Source organism: Copidosoma floridanum, unplaced genomic scaffold (genome assembly GCF_036245765.1).
Source record: "Copidosoma floridanum isolate Cflo_tuat_1 unplaced genomic scaffold, Cflo_Japanese_pri ptg000011l, whole genome shotgun sequence".
NCBI lineage: Eukaryota > Metazoa > Arthropoda > Insecta > Hymenoptera > Encyrtidae > Copidosoma > Copidosoma floridanum.
In genome coordinates this window covers 11,688,998-11,713,141 of record NW_028321888.1, presented here as the reverse complement: position 1 = coordinate 11,713,141, position 24,144 = coordinate 11,688,998, and the positions used below count along the sequence as shown (strand labels likewise).

The window sequence follows — 24,144 nt, the reverse complement described above, 5'->3', positions numbered from 1 at the left end:
AATTATGTTGTAATGGAAGATTATTGTTTTAGTGTGTATTGCTCAGAATTCCGCTTTGGCCTTCTATACTTAAAGAGGATATATTCTATATTCTCTGGTAATGTATAAGTTTTTTTTGATCAGATCTTAGGTTACATATATCTGCTCTGTTCCCCCACGACCGCCACTCGTGGATACGGCTATACCTATATATACGGAAGGGGGCCAACCAATCAGAGGCGTGTAAGAGAGAGAAAGGTTGTACTGCTATTTGTCTTTTGTCTCTCTCATCTCGTCTCGCGGCCGGAGCACACAATGCTTCCTCCATGTATGAATTCTCTAAGGCGGGGATCTGGGATCCGGGGTTAAGGGGTCTGACCGGGGCATTCGATATCTCGCTTAAGTAAGCAGTTTTTTCGATAATCCCTAAACTACGCATGCGCATTATCGTTATTTTTGGTTTTTTTATAGGGATTATCGAAAAAAACTGCTTACTTAAGCGATATATCGAATGCCCCGATCAGACCCAAGCGTAGGTCATTCGATATCTCGCAAAAGTAAGCATTTTTGTCGATTATCGGCGATAATTCGATCTTATGTGACAACTTACCGACCATCGTCTTTGATGTATAAAAGTTGTAAACTGTTATTTTGCAAATTATATTACGAACACAATATATTGTAACAATGGTTTCTGACTCAAATGTCGATGAATAATTATTTTCTTAGTTAAACATATTATTTAGAGATTTTTAAAACCAAAGTAAATTTAAACTTCACCGGGGTCCTCTGTGTATGGTATTTCTCTCTAGCAAAGGGAGTACATTAGATTAAAGGGAGTACATTATTTGTTCAAAGGAAATTGAAAATATTGGAGTTGCTTATGTATGAAGTAATAGACAAACCAATCTCTTGAATATTAGCTCTTTTTGACTTTCCTCTTATTGATGTTGACACATTGCCTGATCAATAGTTTTTAGAAAAAAATAGAAAATGGACTTAGAATAAATTTGTAGGAAAAAATTGTTCAAGTACTTTGCTAAATAAGAAATTAACAAGTAAATTAAATTTTACTTAATTAAAAAAATATTTTAAAAAATGAACAAGAAAAAATAAAAAAATAAATAAATAAAAGGATGGGAAGTTTTAGTGAGCAAATAAACTGTAGGAATTTATTTTGTTAAAAATTTATTGAACGTAAGTCTCACTGTGAAATCCAAGTTACAATTTTGAATTGATTTATTTATACATTTTATTTTCACAAACAGAGATTCACTTGCATTTTATTACCTAAACATAAAAAGCATAACTAATATGTTTTCAATATAATCATAGTAATCTATTATTCTAAGAACAAGCCACCTTATAATGACAAATAAAAAAAACTAATGAAAACACCAAAATTAAGAAAAGAATGTATCACTAGAAATGTTTCAAAAAGTTATAATAAAATATCTGAAAAGTTTTAGATTTAATTTTTAGACAGTAAATTACAAATTGTTTGTTTTTATAATTGGGGCTAGTTCTAATTACATTATTAAAATCACGCTTAAATAAAAAAAAAAAAATCTATTTAGATAAGAAGTTATAGATATATCTCACATTATATACACGATGGTCATGATTGAATTATGTATAAAATTACATACTAAAGGCTTAAATTTGCTAAAATCAATTCAAATTTATTTTCATTTTTTTATTTGAACTTTACATCTCCTTAAAGCTCAAGATTGTCTGTATAAAACTTTTTTCAATCAATCGACGAATTTCTTTTTTTCAATTAAGGACAATGAAGTATGCTGTTTATTTTTTTATAGAACTGATTCCTTAACTATAAATGCCTTAGTAAGGTCCTATCGAAATTGACACATTTTGTACATATCTGGCCTAAGTTAATTCCGTATAGACATAAGCCATGTTGAATCCTAATATGTACGTTTTGGAGTAACTTTGCTGAGTAAAGAACTGTAAGGTCCTTCCGTACAAGGTTCAAGTTGTATTACCTCATTAAAAATACTTCTCAATCCTTCGATGCTGTCTACATTTCCTGACATGATTAGTTTATTTTTAACGAAAACTTTTACTTGTAAGTCAGAGTATATAACAATCTAAAAAGTAATACATACATGTATTTACTTACATACGTTCTTATGTAAAAAATTTTAACAAACTTTTCTAAATTAACCGTACCTGTTTAGTAAAATAAGGGATGTCGTCTCGATTTAATAACTTTCCAGGTTCATGAAAAATTATGAGATCTGGATCTGTTTGTTTAGAACATAACCATTTAGAGTTTACTTTCAAAGGCAAGTCCCCTTTAAATAATTTCACGAAAACTTTATGCTTAGAAACGTTGGAAAGATCATGTGGTATGCTTCCATTTATGCTAGCCTCATGATTTGGTGATGCAGCACCATTTTCTAAAATTACTGTAAGAAGTATTGAAAAAATACTACTCTATTTCTGTGCATATTTTACAAAATATACATACCATTGCTTTCACTTGTAGCTTTCATAACTCCTTCCGTTGTATCATCTGTTATGTCTGTTCTCAAATTGTTACAATTTTCTTTTTCAGAACTTAATGCGGTGTTATTTGAATCCAAACACTCAGCTGAGCTCACATCACTAATACGAATATTAGTTTCTTCACTGGAATTTGTATCATTTTCCAAGTGTTTGAATTGAAAGTCATCATCATCATCAATAACACTGAGTGACTTATCTGCTCTCACTAAAAATAATTTTACATTAAAATAACATGCTGTAACATGAATGATGTAACTAACTGATATAATAACAATAAACTGCTGCATAGTAAGTTATACAATGTAAAATCTGTTACATTATACCTGGTTTATTTTTTCCATTAATAGAAGCAACTGTTACCGTTGTTAGAGCTTTATATTTATTGGGTGTAATAATTTTATCACCAAATATCGAAGGAATAACATTTTTATTTAAAGTTCTTCTGCTTAATTTCCTCTGAAAATGGCATTTTGCAAATTTAGCAGAAATAACGTGTTTTTAATAAACTAAATATTATGTACAAGTTACTGTGGAATAAGGGATTAAATGGTTACTTTACTTGAAAAATAACTTTTCCAGTTACGTCTTTGATGATAGTTTCATCATGAATGTCTTTCTCGGTGAAATGTTTATCACAAATATAACTACTTTTTCGTAGAGCAACATCACAAGCCTTCAAAATAACTTTTCTCCACGATATAAACAGATTTTCGTCATATTTTGGTACACGAAATAATGTTGGGCCACCTTCACAGTCTTTCACACAACACTTTTTGCCCATTTTGATTAATTTATTTTCAATTTAAAATAAATTAATCAATACAAATGTCAATGTCATTTCACAATCACATTTATTTCTTTTGATTTTCCCTTTTAATTTACTTTCAAAGCATAGAAGTGTTTACTTGCTCGGTTTTCGACTCCTACGCGACACCAGAGAATCTCTGGCGACACTCGGTAGTTCTGAACGTCCTGGGGACCGTACCATGTAACTATTTTTCTGTACATCAGTCTATGTTATAACCATAGAGGTATAAGAACGACTGTGTTCACTGAGATTTCTCGTAAACGCTGTGAAATACTGTTGGCACGTATCATCGTTTTTTGTGAATCTTACGTATCTCGTATTTTCATTCGTTTGCACTATAAAATATAAAAAATTATGGGCTATTACGAATAAAATTCATAAAAATTCAATCACAAAAATTTATTTAAAAATACAAAATTATACGTTAACTTGAACACATACTTGAACAAAAAAATTCATATATAATCTTTCTGTTTTATGATCGACTAAACTCATGAATAACTATTCGGGCTCACTATACTTCACTAACTACGTCATTGCGTGTACGAGAAATCTCAGTGAACACAGTCGTTGGCACGAAAAATCCAAGTGAACATAGACGAGCGCGCAGTAGTAGGGTGCATGCATGAGGAATCTCAGTGAACACAGACGAGCGCGCAGTAGTAGGGTGCATGCACGAGAAATCTCAGTGTACGCTGGACATTCACTCTATTTCGTGAGGACAGCACGCCATCTGTAGGTGTACGAATTTCGTTTACTGTATACTTACAGAAAACCAACTCTCTGTGTGGGACAAGAAAGTGGATGACAAATAATACCCAATAACCCACACACACGAATTTCATCAACGTCCGCAATGGAAAGAGGACTGCGAATTGCGGATTGCGGATCCCTAAGACCCGGGACCTTTTCAATATTGAACGTTCACAATATAATAAGCAAAAAATGTCTATGTGAATAGCTCCATAAGTAGGAACATCACATATTGCAGGTTATGTTTCAAACTGTCCGTATTATGAAAACCAGATTTGTAATAATATATTTTTCAATACAGTAATGTTTGAAATTGTTGACTATTTTTGGTAATTTGATACGGTAGTATTATAGAGATTTTTCAGTATATTTTATTTTTATTATTAGAATTTTCATGATTATTTAATCTTGAGTTTTGATAATTCGAAGTGGTAAGCGACTAGTAGCGCTGCCCTGAGGGTTCGATTTGGAACTATATGCTTCCCCAAAGTATGCGTTCGAATCGTCGCGGTAGCGCCGGTAGCAACGACGTAGAAAATGAGTTTCTTTATTTCCTTAACCGATTTAATGGATTATGTGGGTCAAGCTTCACGCAAATACGTGTAAGGTGAAAATGTGGCCAACTCCAACCACATTTTTTACTGTGCTATCGAGGCACAATCGTCCAAAGAAGTAAAATTAGTATGTTTGTGTTTGAAGTCCACTAAAATATGATTTAAAAAATTAAAACTTATCAGTACTACCGTGACGATTTGAACGCATACTTTGGGGAAACATATAGTTCCAAATCGAACCCTCAGGGCGGCACTACTAGTCGCTTAAAACTTCGAATAGGGACATGTTTCGCGAATAGGTACTTTTACCTTACCTTACACCATAGCACCATAACATAACTGATCATGTACGGCGGTGTATGGGCCATGGGCACCGTACATCTCACGACGCATACAGGTTCCGAATTCGACTATTGAATGATTTGACATCACGTTATTTATACATATATATATATATATATCATAGTGCTCTACGTCCGGCTCCTTTTAACAAGGGAACTACTATGGGCACTTAGCACTTGGGAGAAGGAAGGGAAGAGGGATGGGAGGCCTCCCATTACTGGGAGGGGGGTAGGGGGAAATTAGGCAATCATGCTGCGAGGAGGTCGCCTTAATCCTCCTCGAGGAGCATTGCGTGGTGAAAAAGCACATGTGAAAAACTACAATGGAGCTATTCACATAGACATTTTTTGCTTATTTCATTGTGAACGTTCATATTGAAAAGAGGGTTCCACTGTTCCGCTAAACTCAAAGTGAGTGAACAGACTGAACAGACCTATGCTGTGTTCTCTGTCAGTCAACATAGTTGCGACCATAGGCTTGGTTGCCTGATGGAAAAAGAGGTATAGGTCTGTTCAGTCTGTTCACTAAATTTGAGTTTAGCGGAACAGTGGAACCCCCTTTTCAATATGAACGCTCACAATGAAATAAGCAAAAAATGTCTATGTAAATAGCTCCCTTATGTATCGAGAGAGATCGAAGAGCGTATTTCTCGCACACGCGCGTCACTTAAAAAAAAAAAAAAATAGAAATTTTTATTTTACACCATGATCAGAAGTGTGGTAAGTTGGTAACTACTTTACTGTGCAAATTGAATACCGAATTACCGAGTTCGAGATTGATCGTCACGACACCGGTGGGTGTGTTCCAGTAACGCCACCCAACAACCAACAATCCATGTAATCGCACCCTAAACAGTAAACAAACTGCCTGGATGCCCTGGATCATGAAAAGGGGCAACGTGACAAGACCCTGATCGCATCTTAACCTCAAAATTTCTGTAACAATATGTAACTTGTGTAAACTTGCAAATTTGGGTATACCGTATATATTTTTTAATCAAATTTTACGACTACGCTAGAGTTAGTGGTAGGGTAGCTTTATCAGGGCCTGATGTGGGACTGATTTGAGTTCTTAAAGGTACCACGGCATTAGGTTTAATTAGGTTTTATTAGTTTCAGAGCAGATTTCAGGTACTGTTCAGATTTATCTAATACACACACATTACTCAACAATATACATGCTGATATTGCTGACACTCATGTGATTGATGTGATTTTGCTTGATTTCAGAATTCAAGTATCCAAGGATTCATCAAGGGGTCATTTTTTTACATTATAAAATACTGGGCCAACAATTAATTATTCATTCAAAATGTCAAACACCATTAGAAAAATGTAAACACTTTTTGGAAACAGTTGGCCAAGTCTCTTGAGATATAAACTTATGTGTTCAGAACATTAACGTGCAGTTAATGAGTAAACAAGAATTGATATCGCAACAACGTAAACTAAATCTCAGTTCATTACGTGTTATTTACTTACATTGAACAGTATCGTTAATGAATATACATTTTTTAGATGGAAAGGAAATTCTACATTGTTCAAGTCACAAATTTCAGTGATTTGAAACGACCATTTATAGTTCCTGGTACTTTTATGTTGAAGGATAAAACAGGAGCGCATTACGTTTGCTACATGGCTCCTCCTTACTCGAAAGATAGTGCAGAAACTCTACGAGAGATTGTTCGCAATTATTCCAGCCCTGCATCTAGTTGGCCAATATACAGATGCCAAGTGTTAAGTACAAAAGGTAACTCATTTTCACAATCCCCTTTCAAGTTAAATAACCGTTTTCAATTTTAGCGACGTACGACGAAGCTTTACTTGAGTTGGACAAGATTAAAAGTGAAGATGTGGATAATGTTCATTATATCGAAAATACTAAAGTGCGTCGAAAGAGATTAGTAACAGGCTTTTTAAAACATGACACATCAAACATAGATGAAACTGAATCTCAATCCATATATGATATGTTATCCATTCCAGAGCTGCCAATATCAGCTACCAATAGTAAGTTGTAACTTTTGCTGCTATAAGACCGTAATTGACGTTCATACTTTGTTAATAGCACCTTCTGACCATTATAATTTTTAAATGGCAATTAAATAATGTTGAGCTGTTATGCTATAAATATATAGAAATTTCTTACTTTCAATTACAGAAAATCAGGAAAGAGAGTATAGTTACAACAAACAAGGTGACAATCGCATTAAAAAAGTAAAAATTTATAAAGAAATATCAATTCAGACTGAAAGTAGAGAAACTCCAAATTGTCCCCTCACGAAAGAAGTTTTAGAAGGTATAAAATTCATACCTATAAATTAAAAGTACTCTTTTTGTGATGAGTTTACGTACCAATCAAAATATTTACATTTTAGAAGTTTTAAAAAAAAATTTTGAAGAATTGAAAAATTATATTGACAGAAAGATAAGTCGTGAAATGGAAATTTTATATTTAAAAATCAAAGATAAAATGCTCAACATTGAAAAGAGACCTATATTAAATACCACGAATTTCATCACCTTTGATAGTTTCTCAAACAAATATTCTCAGCATGAATTTCCTTTAAAAACTGTGAATGAATACGATGACTTTTCAAAAGACTTGGAAAATGACGAAAGCAGTTTTAAAAGCGACTTAGTAAGTTTATTTGCTATTTTTTTTATATTTGCACAGTAATTAAAAATGATATTTATTTTAAAATGATATTGCAGAAACAATATTTCTTGTCCACCATTAATTTTACCCTTGACGTAACTGACAACTTGAAGATCATTTTGAAAAAACTTTTATCAAAAGATGTCCTCAAAGATTTTACACCCCAAGTACAAAAAAGTGGCAAATCAGTTTTCAAGGAAACAAAACTTTACTGTTTACTTGAAGGTAAAGTAGTTTTACTTAACGCAACTTATTATTTTTGATAGCTTTACTAGTTGCAGCTTTTTTTTCTTTTCAGAATCACTCATAGAAATTTTTAATGAAAACTTAACAAAGGATAAACACATAAATCAAAAAATCATATTGAAGTCTATAGGTACTATTTTTAATAATGCCAAAGACTGGGATGGGGGTCGAGCAGCTCGAGGGAAAAAAGATAAAGAAAAATCCAGTCAGGAACTTTTACTAAATGTGACAGAATAACAAGAGAATAGAGTGAAAAGTAAAATTATAAATGAAGGGTGAACGTGCTAAGTTAAAACAAAAAAAATGAACTAAGATTAGAGAGTGAATAGTTCATGAACCTACTTTAAGAGAGTTTAGGATTATACATCATTTGATATCACCACAATTTGGTCATCGTACCAAAGGAAGATATCCATTTTTACTTGATTGGCACTGAATGAGAGCAATATGTACATAAATGAGAATATTTTCTGCTGCCAATTCTCAAAAGTCTATCCAAGAATACTATTCTATGGAAGATCATGACAAGTAATGTGAAATGTCAAATATAAGTGCCCCCCCCCCTCTTGTGGTACAAGTAGGGTGTGTTTTGTGCTACTGTGTAACATCTGCAAATCATATTGTTAATGAACAATGTATAGAAAAGTTTTCCAAAGTACTTGTTACTCGTGTATGTTTTACAAAAAAGAATTGGAAATCGAAATTGCCAATGAATAGTGAGGGACCCCCTTAGTGAGGATCTCGCCTCTTACATATTTATTTAGTTACTCACAGTCACAACTAATTATCATTATAAGATATTTTTTATTACCTAGAGACAGCAAACTTGAAAATTTCAAACTTATGGAACAAGGTTTGTATGAAAGAATTTAAGCTTTAGTAATAAACCCTAAAATTTGTGACTGCAGAAGAGAATAACTGTTTTAACTTACACTTTTATGATACACTTTTTTTTCAAAACATTAATGTGTTCAAGTTTTTCTTGATTTCCAAGTGTTAGGTAGCCTAATGCAAAAACTATTGTTTCAATTACATAGAGGCAAACTACGCATAAACGTGCGAAAAATGATTGAAATGAGTTGTTAATAATCGTATTTTTTACTGTATATATGAAAAATATTAGATTTCTGGAATATTGAGCACTTTTATGCTGAGCAATTTTTCGTGTGTAAAAACAAGAATCGTAAGTGGTATTGTGTAAAGAAAAATTTAATTAAAAATTTTTGTCAATTTTTTCTACTGTTACTCCCAAATTATGTAATCCACTGGTATTGTAAATCATGATAGTAAACATAAAGGAGATAACGTATTTATGTAAAATCACAAATTTATTATAAATTGAAAATAGATCAATAAACTTTGATAAGAAAATTAATTTTTTTGTACCATCTTTCTTTAATAACATTAATTTAAATAGTGCTGTTACACAATAACTAAAAAAAAAGAAATCAGAATCATGAATATTAAAAAGATGTAATTGCTGATTATAATAGAGCAATGAATTTCATGCATGGTTAGAAGTACAATACATTTTATTTTAGTAAGGATTCTCAATGGTTGGTTTATTTAACTTTCCATTTATTCATTTTTATTTTACTAGCATCCTCATGTAGGACTTTTATACAAAATATTAATACAAAGTATAGGGATAGAGCTTAGTAACAATTATACAGTAATATATATTTATACAACATTTGAATACTGCAGTGAATTCAAATTTTTTACTGTCAAAAGAGTAAAATAATTTATATTGACAAATTTAACAAATAAAAAGGATAATGCAAACAATATAAACTTATAAGATAGTTTTGTAATTTTACGTTTTGGACGATAAATTGAAATAACGTTATTTAGTAGTATTGTCTAATAGAAATTGGATTAACTAATCCTCAGCGAATTCATCATCAATTCCGGAGCTTTGACGTCCCAAACGACTAGAAGGCCGTCGAGACTACTCGTACTAAACCTGGTCTTTGACAGTTTCCTGATGCAGGTAATGGTATTCTGGTGTATGCTATCCAGTGCACTGTCGTTGATCTCTGTCCTGGCTTGCCTATCCAACGATTGAAACTTTCTCATGGCAGTGAGACCGGCCGCCTCCTTCTTCTGGGTATTGTCGAGCTTAACTGCAAAGCTCAGCTTTCCAGACTCATCGAGCTTGTAGACCATGGGCATGCAGTCGTGGCCAGCAGCGACTATGTGACTGCTGTCGAGCCAGACGCACTGCAGGAAGGGCAGGTACTCGGTGAGCAGCCTCACAACCACGTTGGCCCTCAACGAGTCCGCAACGCAAATCGACGAGTTGTGGCCCACCCAGCAGAGCTTCGTCCCGTTGGGACAGAAGGCGACATCGTGGACCCAGCCACCCCCGTTCACCGAGTTGGAGAACTCGGCCAGAAGTGTTCCCAGACTCGAGCTGGCGCCCCAGGAGCTGTCGGAGTTGTCCTGGTCGATGTCCCGGACGTAGGCACTGAAGACCCGAGTCTTGTAGTCGGTCGATCCGGCGGCCAGGATCTTGTTGTCGGGGTGCCAGTCGATCGAGGTGACGGTGGAGCGCAGGGGCCTCTTTATGTGCTTGGACACCCACCAGTTGTTCTGGGAAGCGAAGTAGCAGACCGATATGATCCGGTCGCCAGAGCCAACGGCGAGCTTGTCCTCGTTGGGGGACCACTTGACGCAGGTTGCGGCTCTGTTGGTGCGCAGCAGGACCCAGGAAGGCGTCCACTTGCCGTCGTCGTTTTGCGTCCAGACGTACGCGTTCTTGTCAGCGGCGCAGGTGACTATACGGTTGGTCTTTGGAGCCCAATCGATCCCCATTATCCGCTGGTCGTGCTCCTGCAGGATTTCGGTGAGCTTCCAGCCCCCGCTGGATGCGCCCTGCTTGAATACGTGGACCTCATTGTTGTTGGGGCAAACGGCTATTTCCCTGCGGTTGTCGTTCCACACGTGACAGGTGACCGCCTCCAGGCCGAGGTTGTACACGTCAGTCATGTTTTTGGCTCGCGATGGTCGCCGCCCCCCGGGGACAACGGACGGATCTACAGAGCTCTAGGTGCACGTACTTGTGCTTTCTTTTATACGGGAGCTCCAAACAAAGCACGCACTATTTTTTTTCTGGCAGAGGATCCTGGATAATTATAATATACTTCTTATGAAATATTTTTCGGAGACGACGGAGATTCAGCGAACTTTGCAATTTTGCATGACGGATGATTGCGATGACGCACCGAGGTGCCAACTGTGAGGTTAGATTAGATCCAAATGAATTGACTCGATCCTTTATTTATTTATTCCTTCCTCATACATGATTCACTGTAGGTCCTGTACTTAGAACCTATGACGTAGTGATAGTAGTGATCTCAATATTACTGCGGATATATTTATACTTATTAGAGTGCTTATACTTAAGCCACAGACATCTCTGATAGATAAATCATCATATAATTATATCAGAGAATGTAGAATGTATATCTGTATATATGCGTATTTTATATTTCTCTGATAAATATACCTAAGAATTGAATCTTAATTACCATGTATATTTTATTCGAATAAAGTTATGATTATGACTCATAATAATTATGATTATAGTAATATCAGTAACAATAATAAAAATAAAAATAATAATAATAATAATATTAAGAATATAAAATGAGCTAACGGATAAGGCTGAATTAAGGTAACGAAAATACTGTAGTGTATTTTTTTTCTGTCTCTTCTAGTCGTAATTTGGTATCTTTTAGGCAACAACGTGATGTTCACATCAAATCTGCAATCAATTTTAACGCAATAATGACCGACAGTTTTTTTCTAAAAATAAACTGATTAGATATATTTAGCACATGACCATTTCAAATTCTACAATTTTATTGCGCTTATTTATAGTTCAAGTTTGTAGCTGGAGAGCGCGCGTCGGTCCACATACTGTCGGTATGGTAGTGCTACATCTTTTCTTCTTTCTGAAGTTGACGTGCTAAGTGTAGGTAGACAATTTTGCGATACTCTGTTTTTAATCCTTTTGTATCTCACAATTTTGATTATTATACTCAAAATTGGCTTTACAAGAAGTTTGCTCATGCGTTGATTGTGTTAACGGCAGTCGTCGTTTTCTTTTTTTTTTTTTTTTTACAGTGCAAGTGTTTGATTCTTCGTTTGTTGTGTTGCAGGTTCGACTCCCGTCGCAATCTACGCTCCGAATACACGATGGTGAGTTACTCTGTTGTTTATTTTGTATAATGTATGAAATGGTATTTTTTATGTATTGCCTCCATGTGAGCATATAAAACTTGTACTTATCGTTCCAAATTGTTTTTGTTCAATACGTAACTTCTGTACATAACCTCAAATCTAATGTTGATCGGTTCATTACCCACTTTCTTACTCTTGGAAGATAAATTAATGTTTTTATTCTATTGTCCCACATGTATACTTAGATGTAATTATTTGTAAACGTAGAAAAGTGGTTTAAATTCTAACGAGTGGATCATGTTGTGTTTTTCAGCCCAGAGAAATCAAGGAAATCAAGGACTTCCTCTTGAAGGCCCGGAGGAAAGATGCCAAATGTAAGCATGTGTATTTTTCTTTCTTAATGTGCTTTTGACATATATTTATCGTTTGTAAATTTTATTTACTAATCAAATATACTACGAAAATCCACAAAACAATTGCAACTTATTGTTCAATCTTACAACAATATTTCTTGTATGACTATGATTCACAGTTGCTTTTGTAACTGAAATTGATTTTAAGACCATTAAATATCTGTTAAACCATTCGACATTCGTTTATTATAGCTAACAAACTATTTATACTATTTTAACCGGTTTACGACTGTCATTTTTACAAGCAATGTAGTGTTGACTATTTTTTAAGCTACATTAGTTGATTTTACATTTTAGTTTTGTAATGTTTCAATTTCTTCCATATTACAGCGGTCAAAATAAAGAAAAATGCCGATAACGTAAAGTTCAAAGTTAGGTGCTCAAGGTTTTTGTACACACTTGTAATAACAGACAAGGAAAAGGCAGAGAAACTGAAGCAGTCCTTACCACCAGGTGAATAATATTTATAGATTAAACTTTTTTTTGTTTTTGTTTTCAATGGTGTACTTATAACTTGTCTTTCATTTCAGGTCTTCAAGTTAAAGAAGTTAAGAGGAGTGAGCGTACGAATAAGTAAATGAATAAAATATTTATATTGTGAATAACTTGCTTTTTTATTTAAACTCTCCATATGTTTTGACCAAGTAATTATCCACTTAATTTCATAGGCATGATTTTTCTAGTAATTATTGTCAGCATTTTTTTTTCTAACGAATCTTTGAGTTGGGGAAACTAGTTTCAAGCAGTCAAGTTATCAAATGGTCATGAATTTGTTTTTAGTAAATAATATTCGATTTAATAAAAATTTAGTACCTTAACTACAACAACATGAGGTTAAGTACACTTGATTCAGGTTTTTATTCATGACTTGAGACTAGTGCCAAATAACTAGTCACAATTCCTAGTCTAGAATATAAAAGGAAATTAATTTTGAAATATAGTGAAGCTACAGTGGACAATGGCTAGTATTTATTTCACGTAGCTTTTTTCGTTTCAACATAAGTTTGAAGTAGGGATGGAACCAAAAACTGATGAGAAAATTTTTTTTAACAAGTACAACATTAGCACTCGTAAAAATTTAAATTATTACACATTGAGTGAGATTCTTTACCATCAAAATATTTAAAGATTTCATGCTTTTTTGATACATGATTGATGAAAGCCATTTCCCATCGTACATATTTATATTCCCAGTGTAACTAGTATATTCGAGTTTTTGCACCATCTTTTCTCATTTGACAACACTGTTGGAACAACGTTTATTATTTTTTCTGTTAGTGGTGTAAATTAGCTTTAGGTAAGAACGTAATTCTTTGAAGAACTCATTTGCTCTTAATTATAGGTAAATTGTAGGTGCTGGTACCTGCCGATCAAATCGATCGGTACTCTTCGTTTTAATAAAAAAATTAATAATAAAACAGTTGGATGGATAGTACAGTAACTACGTCAATAACGTTTTGTAAAATACTTTTTATTCATAAATATGCAAATGACTTATACGAATAATATTACATGAGGGGTATTTCACAAACAGTGTACGTATAAGCTATCTTGAAGGAAATTCATTGTTTAAAAATCTTTACAAGTGATCAGTGCCTATACTTTCACGAACATCGACACATCATCAGCTGGGTTTGCACAATGCACGCAGTACTTAGGTATTTAAAAATAACCAACGTAAACGGAAAAAAATCTGACGTATACTTTATCTTGGATAAAATATATATTTTCGGGGGTACTGGATCATCCTTAAATAATATATTTACAGCAGTTCAAATATGTATATTTAGCTAACAAGAAGTTTACAGTGTTTGCCTTTATAAATATATTTTACATGCAGTCTCGCGGTGCAGGTATTTACTTACAAAAAAACATATTCGTGATCATCTCAAAACGTGGGAAAGAAAAAAATCTACGTAAAACGTAAATGCCATTAAACAGGCATACATAATCCGGTTTTTAAAAACTTTTATAATTTTCTTGCTCTTGCGTGTGTTACACTAATTAAAACAATGTACAGAGCTGAATATTACGTCTTGCGTTTGCTAATTTTTTTATATGTATATGTACTGTTTCAATGAAAAATGGGTCGGTGACAAATACTTATTATCGATAACCGCGTGATAGTTATTTTACATTGCGATTTCTTTCGTGAATCGAAATCGAAGAGATCCTTGATGAGGAGTTTTCACGCATCCCAACAAACACTAACACACACAGTCACATTGTGCAGTTGAAACATAGTATAACGTGGCTTAACTGCTCGTAAAGTCTACCGCTTGTCTTTAATTCATACCGCTATAGCCTTTCGAGTTATCGGTTAAAAACGTTTGTACAGTCATTACATGTGTGTATAATCGTTTAATTCTATAGCAATGTAATAAACATAAGAACACACGGTACTCTCACACGCGCGGTTGATGTGTATAAACAAATTAGACGACGCTACAAGCGCTTAAAAATCTAAACGCATACAAAAACAGCAGAAACAACACTTTGAAGTCACTGCACTGACTCTCCTTTCGAGTTAAAAAAAATAACAAAAAAAGTCTCAACGAAATACCGCAACTTTACACAAGTATACTTATAGTTGCTACATGATAACTTACTTAAAGTAAAACACTCGGTTGTCACACCCCTATATCGTAACATACGAACTTTCAAACCAAAGAACAATTCAGTTCAGGAAACGTCGTCGCTCTATACACCAATAGTAATTGGGGAGTGTACTTGCAAAGATCGGTATTTTTTTTTATTTCAACTTTGTAATATAACGTATTATGCGCGCAACGACATTGTTCTTCAATCGAAATTTCCATGACTAAGTTTGAAACTTCAATTGAACCGGAGCAGTCAAAAAGTACATGCATGTATATATATGTAGGTACACACGCGAGTCACTCGTCCCCGTTACACAGCGAGAGTCTCTCACGTGTCCAATGAACGCCGATCGCTCCTTTGGATTCACCGAAGAAAAAAACGAAGCACCGACACGTAAAAAAATATATGTACACAAAAGGGTCGGAACTCGCACGCGTTCCCGAGACGAGGCTCCACACACTTACGCAACGATGGGAGAGGAAACAAAGAAAAAAAAAGAAAAAAACATCCCTTACACGCGTCGACAGTCTCTTATATCACAGTGACGGAGCCGTCCGCGCCCCCGGCAGTCTTTTTGATGTCGATCTGCTCGTCGCTGCAGACATTCGTCGTCGCCGTGGTTACTGACTGCTGCTGGTGCTGATTGTCGAGGACTAGAGTGACACTGTTGGCGCAAGACTTGGGCACGAGCAGCGAGTCCTGGCCGATTGGCGCCGCCGCCTCCACGAGGTTCACCACCGACGCCGCCGCCTCCCCGCTGCGACCTGTCGTCCAACAATATAGCCGCTCTCGAGTCATACTCATCTCTCTTGTACATACAATGCACGAGCCAACAAAATAATAATTGTATACGTACAGTGACCGGTGTCGTGGTGGTGGAAGCTGCGGCGCAAGGTGTGCTGGGTGCGCGTGGTGCCGCGGCGGATGCTGCTCCTCAATAGGTTGGCCACTTCAGCGGCGGTGAGGTTCGAGGAGGAGGAGGAGGACGAGGGAGGGTTGTGGTGGTGGGGCCTGCGGTCGACCGTGTAGTGGCCTCGGTGGATGACGTGGGCCTCGCGGCCGATCGTCGAGACGCCGGGCCGGCAGCTGGTGGTTCGGCATATCGTGCTGCTGGACCTGTGGTGTTGGTGGGCGAGTCGCGAGCTGGGCTCGGCGAAACTCGGGGGCAGGGTGTGCCTCGTGTCCGCCACGTCGGGTCGCACCTGGAAATCAAGAGATAGTGAGATGGGGGAAGATGGTCAAAGTTTAATTAGCTTGCGATGGGTGCACATAATTTGCGAGTTGGAGGGAATCAGAGCTGCTTTGGAGGTATAATAGCAGCAGTGCACCTTATTGCTTATTCTATTTTTTATAGTGACCCCAATCAGTTCTGAATACAGTTACAATACGTTTTTCGTCCCATTGCCCCATGGTTCGTTGGCTTAAAAATAAAAATAATTTGTATGACTTAATGATGGAAAGAGCAAAAAATACAAACTATCAGAGGGGAAAAATAAAGTTGTGTCTTATTGAGGCACTTGAAAAGAAAAGCAGTAACAAGGAATTTTTTCCATTAAAAAAAAAAAAATTGATTCAAGTAACTTGACGTGTGGCCGTTACACCAAGGAAAGTGTTTAGACTACTTCTTAAATAAATATAGGCTGAAAAAAGAGGAGAGAAAACAAAATCGTATACGTCATGTAACATTGTGCTGGAGAATATCTACTCGCTCTCGGTAAAACTTTACCCAATATTGTCGGGAACAAATGATCGGGTGATCATGTTATACGGAAATTAATTTCGTTTCCGGAGAGATTTTAGTTACAATGAAAAATAAATGCAATCACAACAGTATAAAACCGCAGTCTTGGCAATTTCAAAACGGGTGGTGGGGATGTTAAACTCTCCGATCGAAAGAAAAAGCAAGTGGCCTTCCACGAGGCTTAGAACAGAAGTTGGTGCAACATACCGTTGTCACTCTTATCGGAAAAGGCATTGATTTTCTAGTCAGTGTGACCCAATTTGGCATATGGAACCAACAACGAACTCGAGTGTCGAAACTTATTTTTCGTACCGAGGGCTCAAAATGCCATTTTTCGCCCGTAGACACTTTGGACCCTGGGCCAGGAATAGCTGTTCAAATTGCGTGTGTACTACCAACCGAGGAGAACCCGAGGATTACTAACCCGAGATCAGAGCATTCTTTACTTCCGCTTGTGGTGTGTAAATAGCTATTACTTGTCCGCCTATGTGGGCACCCAAGTCGTGAGGTGAAAAAATTGTACGATAACTTTATTGAGGCCGACGGGCCTGGGATCCTCGTGAAGACCGCCATCGAGAATCAAACCTATTTAGCTGCTGGTTACCCTGTATCGTACGTATGGGGTAAGAGTTTTCCAACCCCAACTCTATCGTCTTAGTGTCTTTAGCATTAACGTTTTTCATTGCATCTCAAAGACAGTGGGATCGACAGTTCCGTGATCCTCGTAAGGACTTCACCACGAGGAGTTTAACATATACTTAATCATAAGTTTCGAATTTAATAAGCAAATAGTCATTTTGGATTAGAATTTAGGAACGAAACCTTTTTCGGAAAGAATTTCACTGTAAAGGGGAGAGAGAGACTTTTATTCCCAAAAAGTCCAAAATGGCACTTTTGGTATAACTTAAGTAACAAAGTACATAAAACACCGCGACGCACCTCAGCCACGTGAACGGCCACGTCCCCGGACGACACGCTCTGGTTCATCTCGACGAGAACGGCCGCGTAGTCGGGCGGCGGGGGCTGCTGCTGGAGGGTGGGCCGCTGCCTGGGGCCGCTCCCACCCTCGCCCAGGACGTTGGCTATCCGCCTGACGCTCCGCCGGAAGCTCTGCCGGAGCATCTTGGCGATGCGGGCGCCGGTGGCGGTGGTGTAGCTCGGCGGCGGCGTGTACTTGGGCGGCGGGTCCTCGAACGGTAGTTCCGTGGTGCTCGACACGAGCCCGTTACCCTGGAGCCCCGGCACCCCGGCTGCCCCGCCCACCTGGGTCTGGATGCCGTGTTGCGCGTCGTCGGGGTCGAGCGGCGGACGGTACAGCAGCTGGATGCGCTGCGGGGAAAATTTAGGATGATGGAAAATATACCAGAGGTACAGCTATTCACTTAATAAACGAAATGCGTGCAGATCTATGTACGTTGCAGTGGTGCTTTTCTACAATCATTACATTCTACGTCTACTTAATTAAGTATTCATTGGTCCTCACGCCAAATGGTGAATCGTGTGTTTGGGTGAATTTTACGTAAAATCCGTCATAGGTGTGTCAATACCCGAAATAAGAAGCATTGTTTTTTTTTCTTTTTCATTTCCAACAAAGAACATTTTGCCTTTATGGTTTCACTAAAATCTGATGTATCGTTTTTTGCTACATAGATTCATTATAAGTGGTAAACACTAGTGTTGCTTAAAGAAAATACAAAAAAAATGGTACATCATGTTTTTTGAAAGAAGATTTCGAAACAATGCTTAACAAACAAACAAACCGTCCGAATCACGTGCAGTCAACTAGCTTGTTGATAAAAGCATGGCGGAAAGTTTATCGTGTTTTACAACATTAAGCAATCAGGATTGAGAAAAAACTAATGTGCGACGAGTGAACATATACAAGTAATTAATTATGTTACAAGGAGCACTTACACCATTGCAATGATTGCAGTGACTTACATTCACCTCCACCTGATCGTTCTGATTTTTTTTTTTTTTTTTCACAAAAAAAGGACATGTTACAGTTAGTACTGTTAATTTTGTTATAACCACATCATTATATGAAAAACAAAGATAATTTTAAGATTTCTTAACAATTTTGTTCTTCCTACGGTTAGTATTTGAATTGTCAACGTTTCAACATCTACGCAGTAATCAAAGGATGTATCGCTACCTACGCCGGAAGAAACGAAAACCGATTCACTTACGTCGAATATGTCGGGTGGTCCGGTGTTCAAGTAGCGGCAGGTCTGTATGAGCGCCACGACTGGTATTATCAGCAAAGGTATCAGCTGTATCGAAGCGCCGAGTTGACGCGCCCAAATGGCCCAGTAGTCCTTGCTGGTCCGCCGATACGTGAACAGGTCTCGGTAGCCGGCGCTCTTGAAGATCGTTATGCTAAGTATCTGGAATTCCGCAGAACAATTTAATAAAATTAATAAAGTCATTGGCAAAATTCATTCATTTTCAATGGTTTCTCTCAAGAACGACTTTTCTAGAGCAGGTGATCCTAATCTTCGACCAACAGACTCAAGCCACTTTCTTTTTTCATTTCTCAGAATGTTTTTACTTACCCAATAGTGTATTAATACTAATAATAATATTTTAGTCAAAATTTTGCGGAATTATCCCTATAGCCGCATTTCAAGTTCAATGGCCCCCTTCCATTGGACCGATGGAAGCTCTTTTTTTTTAAATCAATTTTTTTCACCCTTTGGCTGGGTATAATTGTACGGCATTGCTGGATGTTGTAGAGCAACTCTCGATTAACAAAAACACGTTTGAAAAGTTGGTCTACGTTGGCCCAAAACTTTTTTTATGGCCATTTTTCGGAAGGACCTTTTTTCAGTTTTTTTAAAGTTTCTAAAATAGTATGACATCGATTTTGCTAAAATTTTGTATGAGTATTGAGGTCTATAAAATACTAAAACTACTAGATCGATCGAAGCTTAGCAGATTCGTATTTTTATTACGCGTTTTTTATTTTATTACACTTAATTTGTCAAATGCATAGTTTTTCCGTAAATTGCAAAAAAGTGACTTTGACGAATTTTACCATTTTTTAAAACCATCTTGCCCTATTGAGATCGGCGTTCAAACTTAGTATGTTATTTGTATAGTTATTATCTCACGAAAAAAATTTTAAAAGTGAAGTTCGCAATTTCAGGTACCGGATTTTCTAACTTTACCTACAAAACGAACCTCGTGGTATTTTTTAACCAATCACGCCAATAATAAGAAAGCTTTGGTCACGTGACGATCAGTCATTCGTAAAAGATATGAGTTTTTTCGCATCTCTGATAAATACTTTTTTTCGAAAAGAGTTCAGCGAACTAACGAGAAACGCGATAAAAATGAAAGAAAGTGGAACAAGTGAAATAAAAAAAAATATGGAAGATGCGTGATTATCTATTAAGTTATCTCCGTTAATTTGTCGATTAGTCCACGTGTGATGTAATGGTTAATTTTTTTTTATCGAGTCTGATCCCCATCGCTCGCACACTAGCTTCCGAAGCGAGTAAAAACCCGATTTTAAAAAACCGTTTTTGAGATATCAAATTCAATCTAATACATTTTATGATAATACGATTGTAGATAAACTCTAAGTGACCGCATACAAGGGCTCTAGAACCGTTTAAGTGATGTTAAAGTCATTTCTACAGTACCACAATTTTGCAAAAAATAAATATTTTTCCACGAAGCTTCATACATATGATTAAACTCCATTATTTAAGTCTCGAAACAACATGCCACGCCAATTACAATTTCTATAATGTTAAGTAAATGCTAAAAAGCAGTATTCCACGATTAATTTTTTTCAATTATTATTGATTCATTTTAATCATTCAAAGCTCACTAAGTATTTTCATGATAATTACTATTTTTTTTTTTTTTTTTTTTTCCAAGTGATATGACTTGTAACAAACTCCGTATTACATACGTGGAAAAGAAGTTTTCGACGTGTCTGTTTTTGTTTTTTTATTCACATTTTGATACGAAAAACAATTTCCTCCTGTTCCTGCCAAAAATGCCTGAAGCAGGAAATGGTACATTATGTCACTAAAGTACAAATTTAATATCTCAAGCAGAATGTTTTTGTGATTAAGTAACGAAAAAAAAATTACTAATAATAATATTTTATAAAGTTCAGGTTTGAGACTAAAATGAAGTTTAATGAGTGTTATTAGTTACTATATATTAATCGAAACATCAAAAAAAGTATAAACTAAAAAGAACTTTTATGGTTAATTATCACTATTTAATACTTGACTTTGAAGATCCATGAAAAACTCATAGCTATGAATAACTGTTAACAATGGATTATTTTTATTGTTATATATTTTATATCAGATAAAAAAAAATAATTATAATAATTTTTATGGTCATGGTTGTACCGTTCGATTTCGCGAACAAAAAAAAAAGAAAAAGCTAATAACGATATTTTATAGATTAGTCCAGATTTGAGAATGTAATAAAGTTTAATGAGTCTTGTTATTTTTTATATTATTGTTTTCTTTTTTTCGTCATAAATGTCATTATAGAAACATCGAAAAAAGTAGTAACTAGAAAGAACTATTGTGATTACTTATCCGAATAACGCCAAGAAAAACAAATATTTACCATGAGCGAGATGGGCAGTATGACGTTCCAGGTGAAGGACAGCAAGGGAGCGGCCCAGTACCGCAAGCACCTGCCGGTGGGCGGGAAGAGCTCGGTAACGACGGCATCGCCCGTATGTGGTCTGCCACGGACCGCGAACACTGCGCCCACCTGCACCAGGTACAACAGCATGATCCACCAGGCGCCGCCGACCGTGTAATCCAGATAGTACACCACGTAAATCCCCAGCTGCGTTTATTTCATTTATTCAATCTTTTTTTTTTTTTTTTTTTTTTTGTTTTTTTCATCTCCATCTCTCCGCTCAATTGGTTGAAAATGTATACATGCGTGTAGGTGGTTTTGTTTGGGTTTCTTGCTACTTTCTTGTGGTTTGACAATTAAAGCAGCTGGTACGAAATTATGATATGGTAATTTTATCTGTGTATACATTATATCGTGAGAAAACATTGCTGTTCGATGATGCTAAATCGTGAATAAATTGGATGATGCAAACCATCAATGATTTTTGATGGTTCTACATGTTCGCGATTAGATTAATGTGGACGATGATTATTTGTTTTCAGGTTCAATCTATTATCACTTTTGATAACATTTTCTTTTCCAATGTGTATCAGCAACATTTTCATGGCAAGTATCCTAATTGCGCTCTAATTGTTGTTTTTCATCGTAAATTCAATTTGACGTAACATATTAACCAGAAACATTTTTTATTAGTAAATAAGATAATCCAACTTTCATGCAAAAGATGTTTTCAAAGACATAGAAGACTACTTCTTATCTACGTGGATTTTTGGTACATACTTCAGTCACTGACATGGCCGTACTTGTTCACGTTAAACACGTATTGCCCCGTAGTTGTAAAGAATCAACTGTTGCCAAACATTTTATGCATCTCGAGAAAGAAGTCCTTTCGCCAGTGAGTCGATTAAAACTTTTCAAGCCAAGGACCCCGCTCTACCGTTCACACGACCCAAACCAGCAAACAAACACCGTGAGCCACCCCTCATTGTCCCCGAATCAACTTGAAACGAGATCACCAGTGACATCGTCGAAAGGACCAGCCGTGATGGCTATTTTCTCCGCCCAACCACCGGCAACACACCTACGAGCACCTCAGACCAGCGAAACAACGGGGCTGGCAAACTCCCGCTCCTCGACCCGAATGTCCAGAAACACGACATCCTCCAACGTGTAACCGGGGTGTTTCTCCAGGAGCGCGTGTGGTATGAACATGTGGACATCCGAGCAGCCGTTCAGGTCCTCCTCGAACCTCCCTCGTCTGACCGACCTCACCGACTCCAGGAAATCGTTGGCCGAGTCCACCTGGTCCTTCAACGCCACCCTGGCCTCCATGACGCACGGCCAACTGAGCAGCGGGTCCCACTTTCCATCGACGATCCTCAGGCAGCCCATCGCGCACCGACTACTCCTCCCTCCCTGGTTCAGGTAAAGATCCATCCTCAGCGAGTACCCAAACTCCCTGTCCAGGAACACCGGACTCCGGAGCGCGAGGTCGCCGTTGGCCCTCGCCTCGTCCAACTTCTCCCTGAACCGCTCGATACGCCAGACGAACCTCCCTCCCACAGAGGACCCCCCGCAGCCGCAGTCCCCACCACATCGAGCCAAAACCTCTGGCCCGGAACGCTTGACACCACCCAGCTCCTTGGCCAGGGCGTCCACCCTGTCGAAGAGCGCGTCGCACCTGGCGAGCAGCTCCTCGGACGACCGGCAGCGCATCTCGAGCTCGAGCCTCATGTCATTGACGTTCCTCTCCTGGAGCTGCCACAGCCGGTACAAAGTCGCGCTCTCGGCGGAAAAGTCGGCGTGCACCTCCTCGAGGGCCGCGCAGTAGCGCTCCCTCTCCGCGGTGACCCTGTACTGCTCGGCAACGGCTTCCTCGAGACGGGTCAACCTGGCGCCGAGCGAGCCCAGGGTCGCCCGGTTGTCGTGGAGCTCCTCGAGGATGTCCCGGCGCAGCGCCGTGTTGGTCACCTGGAGGCTCGAGATGAGGGTGTCCCGCAGGCGCTTGACCTCCAGCTCGCCCTCGTGGACGTAGCCCCGGAGGAGGGTGAGCGCCGAGACGACCTTGTTCTTCCAGGCGGACTCGCGGAGGGTGTTGATGCGCTCCTCCACGGAGGCGTTGGTCTTGAGGTGGGTTGTTTTGCCGCGGAGGCAGTGGACCCGGTGGCGCTGGAGGTCGGTCCGGGCCACGTAGGCGCCGCAGTGCTCCGGGCACTCCTCGAGGACGGCGACGCACTGGGCGACGTGCTTCGGGAGGTCCCGCGGGCTCATGGCCTCGTTGCAGAAGTAGCAGGCCGAGGTTGCTGATGGTGCTCCCTCGTCGCTCGGCCTTGGGGCGGCTCGACGCTCCGGGTGGCTCATGCTTGGGTTTTTTTTACGCGACGCGACCGCGCGACCTGCCGAGCCGGAGGCGATTGGTTGGCTTCCACCTGAGCGTCGGACCGGGTTTCACGCGTCTGGCCGAGTGATAAAAGGCGGCGACGATATCGGGGGCCGCGAGATAAGGCGAGGCGCTGTTTGTTCTTTGACGCGCTCGCTCCTCTCGATGTCGCAATTTGATCGTACATGTGTGGGATGAGTACAGCCTTATCGGTGACCTTTTTCTTTTTCTTTTTTTTTGACTTTTCGTGTTTACCAATGGGGATCGTGTGCAAGGGAACACCTTACGTTGTTGTTGTTGTTGTTGGTTTTCACGGATTTTTCTTCCGC

At 37.9% G+C, this 24,144-nt stretch overlaps 6 protein-coding genes across 7 annotated transcripts in view; 2 read left to right on the top strand and 4 right to left on the bottom strand.

Annotated features, from left to right (window-relative positions):
* Positions 1-1,584: 1,584 nt before the first annotated feature.
* On the bottom strand, positions 1,585-3,633 carry LOC149375187 (uncharacterized). Of its 2 annotated transcripts, none has more exons than XM_089590049.1 (5): positions 3,068-3,633; positions 2,832-2,964; positions 2,471-2,713; positions 2,170-2,408; positions 1,585-2,087 (listed from the first exon to the last, which is right to left on the bottom strand). In XM_089590049.1, the coding sequence occupies exons 1-5, from the start codon at positions 3,287-3,289 to the stop codon at positions 1,905-1,907; spliced, it is 1,020 nt and encodes a 339-aa protein (XP_089446175.1). In that variant the 5' UTR covers positions 3,290-3,633; the 3' UTR covers positions 1,585-1,904. The 2 variants fall into 2 exon arrangements, with proteins under 2 accessions (XP_089446175.1, XP_089446176.1); XM_089590050.1 differs by having other exon boundaries at positions 2,170-2,399.
* A 2,213-nt stretch (positions 3,634-5,846) lies between these two features.
* LOC106641339 (uncharacterized) lies at positions 5,847-9,164 on the top strand. The gene is made up of 8 exons (XM_089590026.1): positions 5,847-6,095; positions 6,195-6,407; positions 6,483-6,714; positions 6,768-6,974; positions 7,126-7,263; positions 7,343-7,605; positions 7,680-7,848; positions 7,922-9,164. Exons 3-8 carry the CDS (start codon positions 6,483-6,485, stop codon positions 8,104-8,106), a joined length of 1,194 nt encoding a protein of 397 aa, XP_089446152.1. The 5' UTR covers positions 5,847-6,095; positions 6,195-6,407; the 3' UTR covers positions 8,107-9,164.
* Positions 9,165-9,430: 266 nt separating this feature from the next.
* On the bottom strand, positions 9,431-11,294 carry Arpc1 (Actin-related protein 2/3 complex, subunit 1A). The gene has a single exon (XM_089590077.1). The coding sequence runs from the start codon at positions 10,858-10,860 to the stop codon at positions 9,748-9,750; it is 1,113 nt and encodes a 370-aa protein (XP_089446203.1). The 5' UTR covers positions 10,861-11,294; the 3' UTR covers positions 9,431-9,747.
* A 522-nt stretch (positions 11,295-11,816) lies between these two features.
* RpL38 (ribosomal protein L38) lies at positions 11,817-13,075 on the top strand. Its single transcript, XM_089590032.1, has 5 exons — positions 11,817-11,848; positions 12,001-12,075; positions 12,371-12,431; positions 12,801-12,923; positions 13,001-13,075. The coding sequence occupies exons 2-5, from the start codon at positions 12,073-12,075 to the stop codon at positions 13,045-13,047; spliced, it is 234 nt and encodes a 77-aa protein (XP_089446158.1). The 5' UTR covers positions 11,817-11,848; positions 12,001-12,072; the 3' UTR covers positions 13,048-13,075.
* Positions 13,076-13,925: 850 nt separating this feature from the next.
* The window catches only part of LOC106641351 (bedraggled), a 129,428-nt gene continuing 119,209 nt past the window's right edge, over positions 13,926-24,144 (bottom strand). The window contains exons 12-17 of the mRNA XM_089590076.1: positions 21,415-21,642; positions 19,002-19,199; positions 18,727-18,774; positions 17,752-18,141; positions 15,928-16,273; positions 13,926-15,835 (exon numbers count right to left, since the gene is read on the bottom strand). Coding sequence (XP_089446202.1) covers positions 15,603-15,835; positions 15,928-16,273; positions 17,752-18,141; positions 18,727-18,774; positions 19,002-19,199; positions 21,415-21,642 — 1,443 coding nt within the window. The 3' untranslated portion in view covers positions 13,926-15,602. The remainder of the gene's footprint in view (positions 15,836-15,927; positions 16,274-17,751; positions 18,142-18,726; positions 18,775-19,001; positions 19,200-21,414; positions 21,643-24,144) is intronic.
* Positions 22,463-23,796, bottom strand: LOC149375185 (TNF receptor-associated factor 3-like). Its single transcript, XM_089590083.1, has one exon. It carries the CDS (start codon positions 23,794-23,796, stop codon positions 22,528-22,530), a length of 1,269 nt encoding a protein of 422 aa, XP_089446209.1. The 3' UTR covers positions 22,463-22,527.